This window comes from Elaeis guineensis, chromosome 2 (genome assembly GCF_000442705.2).
Source record: "Elaeis guineensis isolate ETL-2024a chromosome 2, EG11, whole genome shotgun sequence".
Classification (NCBI taxonomy): domain Eukaryota; kingdom Viridiplantae; phylum Streptophyta; class Magnoliopsida; order Arecales; family Arecaceae; genus Elaeis; species Elaeis guineensis.
In genome coordinates, this window is record NC_025994.2 from 67769808 (window position 1) to 67781729 (window position 11922).

General features: G+C 36.1%; 1 protein-coding gene across 3 annotated transcripts; it reads left to right on the plus strand.

Annotated features, from left to right (window-relative positions):
- The first annotated feature begins 2073 nt into the window (after nt 1-2073).
- LOC140855626 (uncharacterized) lies at nt 2074-11177 on the plus strand. 3 transcript variants are annotated; one of them, XM_073251808.1, is made up of 8 exons: nt 2074-2323; nt 4967-5036; nt 5704-5763; nt 5872-5986; nt 6295-6410; nt 6786-6910; nt 10484-10517; nt 10621-11177. In XM_073251808.1, the coding sequence occupies exons 1-8, from the start codon at nt 2247-2249 to the stop codon at nt 10669-10671; spliced, it is 648 nt and encodes a 215-aa protein (XP_073107909.1). In that variant the 5' UTR covers nt 2074-2246; the 3' UTR covers nt 10672-11177. The 3 variants fall into 3 exon arrangements, with proteins under 3 accessions (XP_073107909.1, XP_073107910.1, XP_073107908.1); XM_073251809.1 differs by lacking the exons at nt 10484-10517; nt 10621-11177 and adding an exon at nt 9934-10455; XM_073251807.1 differs by lacking the exon at nt 10484-10517 and having other exon boundaries at nt 2075-2323.
- Nucleotides 11178-11922: the final 745 nt, after the last annotated feature.

Sequence of the window (11922 nt, forward strand, 5' to 3'; positions counted from 1 at the left end):
GTTCAGATTCGTAAGGAGATTGTTCTTAGAGAAAAAAGATCAACATCAAAGATGACTGTTCTAAGCTGATTCTGAGTGGATATCCATAAAGGTTAGACACTTACATGGCTAAAGAAGAACCTACTCTCTTTCACATCTAGATTTGAAGAAAAAAATTACGAAATAGATATGTGATTCGATCATATATTCAATTTTAACATAAAATTTAGCATGTGTTCAATTTCGACATATGAAGTAGATTTTTGTGTTCTATGTTTAATGCATGCATGATTTAGATTAAAAAAAATTTAATTTTTTATTCTGCTGTATTGTTTAAATTTTTTTTTTTGAAATATATATGCATGCTCCGACACCAAATTCCAACAGGTTTCTCATTTACATTCTAGTTCATCCTTATCACAGTCCCCTATTAACTAGGTAATTAGATAGCTAGTTAACATCATTAATTTTTTTTGATATCTTTTTTAACTTTATTTTAAACTTGTATAATAGATCCACTCGTAATTTGTGATATTGGTTTTTAAGTTAATTGATATAGTTCTTCCTTTTTCTTTGTAGGAAGCCAATGCATGATTGAGTTTTGTTTGATGACAAATGGATTCCTCTCTCTTTGATTATTTATTTAATAATTGTTGTTTGCTAGTTGACGGATTGAGAAAATAGATCTTGGCTTATTTTATTTTTGAGACTTTAAGATATTTAAAATTTAAATTTAAAATTGTATTACAAATATTTTGGAGATGGATATGTACAGATGTAGAACTACATTTTTATTAGACAACGTGTATTTTGATTTTATATGAATGATTTTTGAAATTATATGAATGGATATAGCTTCTATAAATTGCACATGGCTATTATATACATCGGTAGAATAAATTCTACTTGCTATGCAGATAGATATGGCTGTTATGGATTAATAGGTAAAAAAAAAAAAAAGAAAGGAAAAAAATCAAGCAGCAACCAACTATCATAAAAAGCTTAAATACAAATAACGAAAATCATATTTATAGCGATGACCACTATAATTAAAGTTATAATTTTTTTTATGATTTTGATATTTATTGTCGCAAGTAATTAATTCTTTTAATGACAACACAATTATTAGTGCCACCAATAGGTTGTCACAATTAGTCCAATATTGAGTGACGAAAAATATCATTATACATAAGTTAATCCATTAATAGCATATTGTCTCATCACAAAAAATAAGACTCGTAATGGCACTAATTATTGTCACTGATTGTTTGAGTATAGTATGTTTCTCTATGATAATGAGGTATTTATCGTCACTTAAACTATTAGTGATGGCTGTTTTACTCATAGACCACGACCATTATGATTGCTACTAGTTTTAGCAGCAATATTCAAGTTTTTTAGTAATGATTATTGACGCCATTGAAAAGCTAAAATCTGATAATGCATTACTAATAGTGATAGTATTAATGATAATATTTATGTCAATATTATTTTAATTTTCAATAATAAGATCATGGTCATTAATGATAATAGCTTTTGTGATAATATATTATCATCATTATTATTATAAATATTAGTGATGATAGTATTGCTATTATTGAGTTAATTAATAGTGACTAATTTTGAAAGCCATTACCAATATACTACTGGCTCAAATATCATTGGACAATTCAAAATATTGTCATTAAAATTATTAATAGTGACTTTTTGTATTTTTTTTGATGATTTTTGTTATCACTAAAAATTCAATTTCTTGCCATGAATAGATCAAAGGAAGCTTTCTAAAAGGCCCTTGCATTTGGGCCGAGATGTGAAAAAATCAACAAAACTGAGTAGCCGAGCAATGATACAGGATATGATTAAGTGGTTAAACACACGTGTTGCATTCGGTGCACGTAGATGTGGATGAATGGTTAAATACAACAAAAATAATTTAAATTATTTTTTATTTTACATTTTTTCTTCAATCTGCTCCAATCCGATTAACATGATTTAACACAATCTAACCCGCCTCCAATCCTAATTAGTTTTAAACATCGTTGAATGAGGCTCCAAAACAAGATTAGATTGGACTAGAATTGAGATATAAAGATTGAATCGGATTAGAAACCCTAGATCTGACCAAACCCGCCTAGTGTTGGTCCTGCTTCTGATTTCTCCGCCGTGGGCTGACCAAACCCCACACCCCCGCTCTCTCTCTGGTTGCTTGTGACTCGGCGGAGAGGGACGTCCACCGAGCGACCGTGGAGGAGAGAAGAGAACGGAGGATGACGGTGTTCCACTTCTTCAACTGCGCCATCCTCACCTTCGGCCCTCACGCCGTCTACTACTCCGCCACTCCACTGTAAGCCCCCCGGCGCCTCAAATTAACCCTCCTTAAATTATCCACTAAAGCCGATTTCTCTTCTCCAACAAACCCCTCCCAATCTCGGTTTCAATCTTTTTGCTCCGAATTCGTCCACCGACGATTGGAATCGATATCGTTAGATCTCGATTCGACGTACAAAAGAAAAAAAAGAAGAAGAAAAAACTAGATGTTTAGATATGTGATCATGCTAACGTATTTAGGAACTAGTTGTGATCTGAGAGATGATGCTAAGTCGATGTCATCATGGTATTATTTGAAACCGATGATATAATTAGATTGCATGCTTAAGTTATTGGCATCCTTGTGCAGTTGAAATTTGATATCAGCTCTGTTGATTTTTGCATTTGGTTTACATGAATTTGGTCGATCGCAGTGGTTAAGATTCTTCACATATTTGTTTCGGCCAATTTGATTATACAACACTACACATCTGTTGTGGGATTTGATCCCCGCCTCCCTGACAGTAAAATTGGGCTTGAAGTAATGAAGGAGAGAAATAGCTGCCTCATGCAGCACCATTGCTTCTCCTGTTGGCTAAAGTGCAGATATGTGTTAAGGGAGGATGTACAGTTAGAGATATTGGGGGTGTTGGGGGAATAAATCTAGCTATATAAACAAAGGATTGTTATTTATTGAAGCATAGTTGTTTGCGCATATTGGGTGTTTGAGAAAATGCGGGGTATTAGGTTTGCTAAGGTGATCTCATGATGATATTCGTTTTAAATGTATGATTCCTGAAAAGTTGGATCTGAATTCCATGATTTGTTCTTTGATGTTCTTATCCAATGGGTTTCATTGACAAGAGAATATAAGTAGACATGGGTGTTGAAAAAAGTGAAAAAGGGAGGGTGGTTTGTTTTCATTTTCCTTTCTTTTTTTTTTGGGAGGGAGAGGGGGGGGGGCGGGGTTGACTTTTGATTTTTTATAGGTGTTTTTTATATTCGACCTTTTGAATTAGATTTCCATCACCGTGCGATCAAAAAAGATGAAAGTGTAATAAAAGTGGAAAAGTTGAAGTGAATAACTAAGACATACATGCACACCAAAAAAAAAAAGAAGGTTTAGCATGGCAAAGAGGGGAACATATGAAAATTGTAGTGCAATAAAGTAACTTGCTAAACTGATGACATGGATATGCAAGGCTTGGAGTACCATTACTAGCAACTTGTAGCATGGACCAGGACTTGAGCATACATCAAGTCAAGCAAAACTTGAGTCTAGTATCAATGAAAATTTTCCAGACCAGGGTGTGGCCTAAACGGACCTAGCTTCAAGTCTGAAATCCAAAGCCCAAGCCCAACCCTCGATATAGACTTTAAGGCTCGGGCCTAAGCCAACTACCCGAATAATCCCAAGGTTATGAGTTTGTGTTTGTAAGAGAGCGGTGGCTTTTGAGGGGCCAAGCTGAACCATGGGGCTTCATAGGAGTAGAAGGGGGAGGGGAGGGGAGGGAGGGGAGGGGGTGGGTGGGGCGAGAGAGAGAGAGAAGGGTGGCTGGCTTGGGTAGGAGGCAAAGAGGGGGGTAGAGAGAGGAGTGGTGGTTGGTTGCGTGGGAGGTGCTAAGAGAGTGAGAAAGAGAGAGAGGAGGAGGAACGGACGTAGAAGTAGGGCATGGAGGAGAGAGGTGCAGTCGAGAGAGAGAGGGGGGGAGGTAAGGATGAAGGAGAGAGGCATGGCGATTAAGGAGGGGCATGCTTATTAGATCAGGGTGGGTTAAAAAAATAGCAAGATTGAGTCTGACCCAATTTTATTTGTGATTGAAAATTTGAGGCCCACCATAGCCCGGTAGGCTGGAAACCTAGCCCCAATCTTGGCAAAAATTGGGTAGGTCTGGCTAGGCTTGATTTGCACAAGTTTAATAGACCATTATGGTATAATATATTGTACCTACACATAGTATGCTTCTTGGTTCTAGCACAGAAAAAAAGAGGCAATGTACCATGTGTCCATACATGATGGTATTCAGAGGTTACAAAGATAGTGCAGTATGGTAGCTAGGCACCGGTGCTTAAGTCCTTGAAATGGATGCCTTTTGCCCACTCAGTCTTGTCAGAAACATACAAAATAGACTGAAGTGCTGGATTGGATAAATCATGGCTAGTTTAGTACTAACTAATCTTAATTATTTTTGATGGTTCGATACCTATAGATTCTTAGTAAGTTTCAAGTCATAACTTATAGCTATAATTGCATGCATGCATATGTGTGTGTGTGTGTGTATTTATCTGACAATGATTATTATATTTCTGCTAAGGTACATGATAATTATGCAGATGTGCATGATGGTATGGTTGAAGCTCATCATAGAAATCTCAACCTCATAATGCAATCAGCTTATGCACTTCTCTAGTAATATGAGAGTTTGAGCCTTGCAGATACAAGCCAAATTAGTTTTGGCAATGCTCATGTTTTTGATCATCAGAACTTATGTTAATAATTTTTGTGATATGTGGTATTTTTTCTTGTTTTCCTTACTTTGTTGACATATTAGATACTTGTGCACATTAAAACACCTAAATTATCCAGTTAGTTTCTTCATTATTTTAGGTTTTTCCATTGTCAAAGTTTCAGAAGGAAATGCATAACCAGTTTATATTCCAATTATTTGTCTTAATGCAGATCAGAGTATGATACTATTGGAACTTCTGCCAAAGCTGCTGCTGTTTATCTTGGAACAGCACTAGTGAAGGTTTGTAATCTATTATTCATTGTTAATATCCTTGTAAGTATATGAAGGGAGGAAAAATATATCCCATGATACATGTAACCATGGTGATGTAAGGATGTTATTTCTGATAAGTGATAAATGCTTAGTAATTCCAAATGTGGCCAGATTTATTGAGAATATGTATTTGCCATGAGCTTCTTCATCTCTCCAGATCAGCATTTTACTGAACCTTGGTTGGAGAAAATGAAATTTTAGAGTTTTGATTTAACTCACTTGATTGACGAAGAACCATGGTATTTGCAATTTTTCTTGTTATCAGCCTGGTGTTGACCTGTCCAAGAAGTCAGATTCAGTTTTTGTTTGATGATTTGCAAAGGACTCTTCTCAGACCTCAAGGAAGCCATTAAAATCTGTCATTTGTATAGTTTCCCAATCCTTTCATGTTTGTATTTATTGTTATTAATTAGCTTAGGTGTTCATATATTCATGTTTGTAGTCTTACCTTGTTTGTTCCCCTGATGTTGATGTAGTGAAATTATCTTGTTTTGGCTTTTGTTGACTCCACAGATTTTGTAGCCACTCAAGAACCAATCACTTATCACTTATTTTCTCCAATGGTTACAAATCTTTATTTGGTTCAGTAGAAGGTTTCTCATTACTTCTAATATTGTTTATTCCATAATTGCAGCTTGTTTGCCTTGCAACCTTTCTAAAAGAATCTGAGAATGGCAATTTTGATCCATATCAGGTAGTTTGGGCATGTTCAGGAAAATGTCTTCATTTGGGTTTGTGTTACTTGAACTTTCCATATGAATTTTTCTTGCAAAAATCCTGAGATATTTGTTTCATTTTCTAGGAACTGCTGAAAGTATTGATCAATTTTATAGATGTTGCTGGACTTTATTTTGCATTGACACAGTTGACTCACAGAAACATCTCTCAAAATCATAAATTTCAGGCTGTTGGACTAGGTGGGTTAGACATCCCTGCAATCATTCAATCTGATAGTCGTATAATCCTAGCTGTTATTTCCAATGTCTATTTTATCATGAATGCATATTTTGTTATTGTGTCTGCCATGTTTATTTATATCTAATGAACAAATCACAAGACTTAAATTGTTTTTCATTGCATTTGTGATTAGTGTTTCATAGATATATTCATTTGTATGCTGGTGTTTCAGCAGGTAAACAAGCTGATGAGCTATTCAATCTTTCTGCCTCTGAGCAGGGGCTCCATTGCATCTTTTACCACTGATATTGCTTCTGATTATTTGCAGGTTGGGCTTTTGCGGATTCTGTTTTGCACCGGTTGGCACCTCTTTGGGTTGGAGCTAGAGGATTGGAATTTACATGGGAATACGTATTTCAAGGCCTCGAAGCAAATGCTAATCTGGTTTGATCTCCTATTCCTTCTCAACTTCTTAGAACCAATAATTTTTGTGGAATCAATCAGCAGATATAACTTATGACCACAATATTACTTGTTGGCCAGGATTAACATATCAAAATAAAAAATCTGGTAGCTAATCGGTTGTTACTGTATAAATAACTTCCATATAAGAAAAAAAAAGCTGAATATTAATGAAGAGGGGGTAATTTTTTGAATCAACTTTACTGTATAGTATATTCAGTTATCTTTTTCTTTTTTCTTTTTTGTGTAATCCTGTCTACTAAACAGACATATCTTTCTACATTTGAGAGTATTATATTGTTGGTTCATTTTATTGAATTTCATTACCTGATAAACTATTATTTTGTCTTATTTCAGGTATTGAATTTGTCCCTTGCTGCGCTAGGATCCTTGATGTGGCTAAGGAAGAACAAGCCCAGAATCTTGATTCCAATCATTTATGCATGTGCGGGGGTTCTTGCAACAATGCCATCTATCACCAGGTTTTAATCTCTCCTTGCATTCGTACTTGTTGAAAACATGATCATAGTTCGGGAATGAAGCAACATAGATCAAATTGCTATGTGAGTATAACTAGACATTTTATATCCTAAAGATATTTAGTTAATGATACTCCAAAATTTTCATAAGTCATCACTAGTTTGTACTTTGTATATGGGGCTAGAAATGGGCCTGTCGAGCTAGGTGCCCTTAGGTTAGGCTTTGGGTTAGGTCCAATAATCTTCTTGCCGGGCTCATGCCTAAAGTTTGATCCAACTTCAAGCTAAATTTGGGTTTAGGCGGCCTAGATTCATGTTTAGGGCTGGCCTAGCCTAACACCAAACCTGGTTGGATGCCTGGACTGAACTCTTAACCCATAGCCCTGACCCACTAAAACCCACGAATACTGTGATTAATCCCTTCAGGCAAGTTAACCCCCTAATTTTATCTTTAGATTATCCTTTCTATGATTAATTCTTAACTCAAAACCTGGAGCTTAACTCTTCATGTGAATGCCGTAATCTCCCCCAAGTCCATAACCTAGTTGGTTAGCCATCTTGTGAGGCAGAGGGTGGATGGTGCGGTGGTATTGAAAGGCACAGCCAGAGTAAGTATCACCACTCTTTTTGCCCCTCAGCTCCCCTCTCCCTCCACTTCTTCAATATCTTCAACATCCTGCTCCTTCACGTCCTTGAACTCTCCTTGATGCTGGCCTTATCGCCCTGGACCTTCTCTTTGTCACGTCCTTGACCTCTCCTTCCCAAACTCCCCACTGATGTGTCCCTCTCCCTCATCCACCTCCCAAGCTGTTGCCAACCTCCTCCGAGTTTCACTGCTTTACCTGCCCTCGCTCCATCTACATCACCTCAACAGCCTTGCTTATGTTTGTTGACCCACCCAGGCCCTTCACCACTTCGATTCCTTCTTCCACAACCTCACCCTCCATTGTGACTGCCCCACCACCGCCATCCTTGTCACCGCCCTTAGAAGTAGTCAAGCTTATTTAGGTTAGGGCCATCTGTGGTTTGGCTTAGGCTTGGGCTGGATTTTGGAATTATTTTCCAGGCTTTGGCCAGGCCAAAACCCATTTTTTTGTGGAGGCCATGCTTGGGCAAGAGGGATAACCCAATGTTTCCTAGTTCCAGGCTTATTTATAGAATGCCATGAATATTATTCAACAATGTATGACTGATGAGATTTGTTCACCATTCTGCTTTGTTCATCAAGGTTCTTATGTACCATTAACATCCATTATGTGGAAGGTACACTTGTCCTTGTTTACCTTAGAAGCTAAAAATCATGGACTCCATTATAATCTCAGCTTACTGTTTGCGAGAAACACTAAGGTGGATCACCGTTTCTTTGTCTTTGTAGTTTGTACCCTTTGGTTGGGACAATGATAGCTAGAAACTTGCCTGTGGTTAAGGTTGCTTGAGCTTAAGCTTGCATTTCATAACTTTAGTTTGATTACCTCTGGTTTGTACCTTTGGGCTGATTGTGGTCCTAGTCTTTTGGCTTACAGCATTTTGCATTGAATATGCCTCCCTCGATGCAGACCAAGTGTAATTTTCTTTTTTCCAGCAAGTTTAATTTGGATCTTGAAATTTATATTAAATCATATATTTATCTAATAGATGTAAAAGGTATAAAAGTAGAAGAATAATCATCAGATTGATCACAAGTTGTAAACCCCATTTAGAGTATGAAAAGAATCTTAATTCCATACTTGTCAACAAACCTAGGAAAGAAGGTGAAGACCTAAGTTAACATGACTGGAAGTTGTGAGAAAGCATAGAAAAGCTTGCAATAACACCATAGGTAGCCCACTAGCCCCTAATAGGAATTATAGGCGAATGAGCATTAATAAGGTTGTTTTGAAATAGTTTGGACAAAGCTCATTTGTTAACTTTATGTAAAAAAAAAAAGGGAGGAAATATAGGAATATTGACCTATCTATGTCAACCATTGTGGATAATCCATGTTAGCATGCTAGGATATACATGTTAATTTTTAAACTTTTAAATTCCAAAAAGTGACCATCACAATTTCTGTGTTGAAGGAAATGGTGGTATAAGGATCTAGTTTTTAGATGCAAACTTATAAATGTATATTTGTCTCTGTGTGTGTCTGTTTGCAGGATTATTTCTTTTCCCTATTAAGAAAAATCTAATCCAATAAGGTATAGGGACTGGGATAGATATGGTCAAATTTTCAACAACATCATCAAATTTAGGTACCAAAAGCTCATGTCTGAAATCTAAAGATATTTGCCTATAGAGGAAACGTTGGTAACATATGTGTGGTACAAGTTCTGGACACTGAAGAAATACAGCAAAGATGAGAACGCAAAGGTGGGCATGTGGATGATAAATGCATAGATATGAATTGCTTAGAGGAAGCTTAGGACTTGCAGTTGAAAATTTTGAAACACAAGGACAAATGATTGAGATACGCTAGCTGGTCAGGTTTAACAATAAAGATGAACTTGCTATTAGAATTGGATGCTTGGGTCTAGGGCTATTAGAATTGCACATGCGAGAGTGGATTTGACAACTCAAAAAATGAGTGAAGTTATGAAGCTGACCTCAAATCGATTGGACAAGGCTCATTGGTTATGGTTCTTAGGATTAATAGTGTGATTCAAAATATGCCCTTAAAACTTGAAGTATTGGTATGTATTTTTTTAAAAAATATTATTTTGTGGTGTGATCATTTTGCTTTAATCCCTCTAAGAGCTCATGTTTAATCCAGATCTAGTTGATTCCTTGTCTTATATAAGCATTTGGTGGTTTAACTGGCATGATCCACGTTTCCTACAATTTTTCAAATGGATTGGGTGATGGACTAGATTGGTGAGAGGCTCTTCACTTTCTTATGTTATAATTATGTGCTGAGAATGCATATGAAATAGTGCCATAGCTCTACTGTCAGAGCTTCTGGACCCATGTCTGATGCATATAAATGTTTCTGAAACTACAATTTCAAGCATGCATGTTCATAATCAATTGAAGTTTACTGTCAACAGGAGTGATGGAAAGTATTTATTTATTACAACAATGTGGTGATCAAAGACATTTGGAATTCTTGTGGGCCAGCTGGTGCGACTTAGTTGGTTAGTGCTTTAGCCATTGGTAGTGATATTCCATGATGACATATCCTGGTTGGACTACCTAAAAATCTTCCTCACAGATCCAAATGTGTGATTCCAGATAACTTCCAATTATTGCAGTCACATTTTCTTTCACCGTAATATCTCAGACCATGATTATACCCACTTAGAGATGTCTTACTCCCTGGAAGCCATATTAAAGTTTTGAGATCTGTTACCTCTTTCAAATTTGATGTGGACAATTCCATTGTAAGGAGTAAAACTGATAATTCACAAAAGCAATTGAAATACTTTCTTTGCAATTGACCCTTGGCAGTTGGGTGTATGGAGCATGGTTCAGGCTACTAATTAGTTGCATATGTATTCTACATTACTTCTCGATAATAAAGGCAGCATTACTTTTCTATATCTCTGTTACATTCTTCATCATGATTTGCACTGATAGATGCATCTCGATTTTATTCAGGCTGCATACTACTTCATATGTGTTAATCCTTGTGGTATGTAATATGATCATGCCTGACTTTGTAGGCATTAGATTTCCGTCCATTTCAGTTGGCATATATGTTTGTGAATATATTGAAGAGTCCATGGATCTTGCAGCTATTTGAGAAGAGCTTTGGGATGGCAGCCTGCAAAGGCGGTGGGCTTTGAATTATTCTCCTCTTTGATGATGGCCTTCCTCAGTTGGCAGCTTTTTTCTGCTTGTCAGAGACCGGCCTAACAAGTGGAGATTGTCGCTGGTTGAGTTATTTGGTTCGGGAAAGGTTATCCGCTACCTTTGAATCTATTTACCCAGAAATGAAGCGAAAGAAACTTCAGTAGGCATGCTTGCGGTGTCTAGGCCTGCTCTTTCGACATATCTTTTTGATATTACTTTAATTCTCTGCTTCAGCTGAATGCACCATGGAGCAAGCGCAGCGTCCTGTACTTCCAGATACATTGTAGTGTAATTCAAGAGTCGCTTTTGATCATGTCTTTAGCTATGTTGAGTGGGTTAAGTAAAATTATTCAGGTATTGCGACAGCATTGTAATTGATTGCCTGCACCTCAGGTTATAAAGTTTCATTTGATTTTGTGGTTTTATGAAATGTATGGCTATATCATATCCTTGGCTCATCCAAGTTGGTTTCAAAAAAAGAATAATGGTTCTCTGATCCTTTACCGAGTTGTTGAATAGCTTTCTTAAACGTAATAGGGTCACCTTCTGGAATGGGTATGTAATGATGCGGTTTTTGTTTGTCTTTGTTTTTTCTTTTTTGGGAGCGGTGCGCTGGGAACGCCACTATCATCTCTGATCAGCTTTAAAAGTCATCTAATAAGTTTTATTAATAATACCATTCAAATCTATCGCAAATCCGTTTAAAAGTTTATCCGAAAATTTTGAACCAATCCCATCAAAACATAGTAAATTTGTCAGGCATCTGAACTCATCCGATTAACCTTTGTTCGGTCTATTACTCGGACTGGGTTGAGCATTCGATTCAAAATTATAAAAAATAAAAAGACAGAGAAGGACAGAAGGAAAGATTTTTGCATAATGATATGAATATAATTAATATCAAATAAAATTATTAATATAACTAATAATATATTAAACTAAATTTATAACATGTGATAGAGATTAGGTGTCCTGGAGGTTTTCGATTCAAATCCTCTCACCTCTTTCTTGCATATGTATTTTTATATAATTTTGTAAAAAATATGTATATTATATATAATCAGATTCGAATAGTCAAATTCCAAATCCATCCCACATAGTAATGAGTTTTAATTTGGCTTAATTATGCTTAAATTTTAAATTTTTTTGAAAATTTTTAATTTCATTCTAAATTTTTATTTAGTGCAATCAGATCATCGAATTTTTAATTTTTTTTAATTCGAACTCTGATTATAATTTTTATT

Coding starts and splice junctions, on each gene's coding strand:
- LOC140855626 (XM_073251807.1), top strand. CDS start 2,247: ATGACGGTGTTCCACTTCTTCAACTGCGCCATCCTCACCTTCGGCCCT. Junction 5,764..5,871: donor GCAATTTTGATCCATATCAG/GTAGTTTGGGCA, acceptor TTCATTTTCTAG/GAACTGCTGAAAGTATTGAT. Junction 6,411..6,785: donor TCGAAGCAAATGCTAATCTG/GTTTGATCTCCT, acceptor GTCTTATTTCAG/GTATTGAATTTGTCCCTTGC.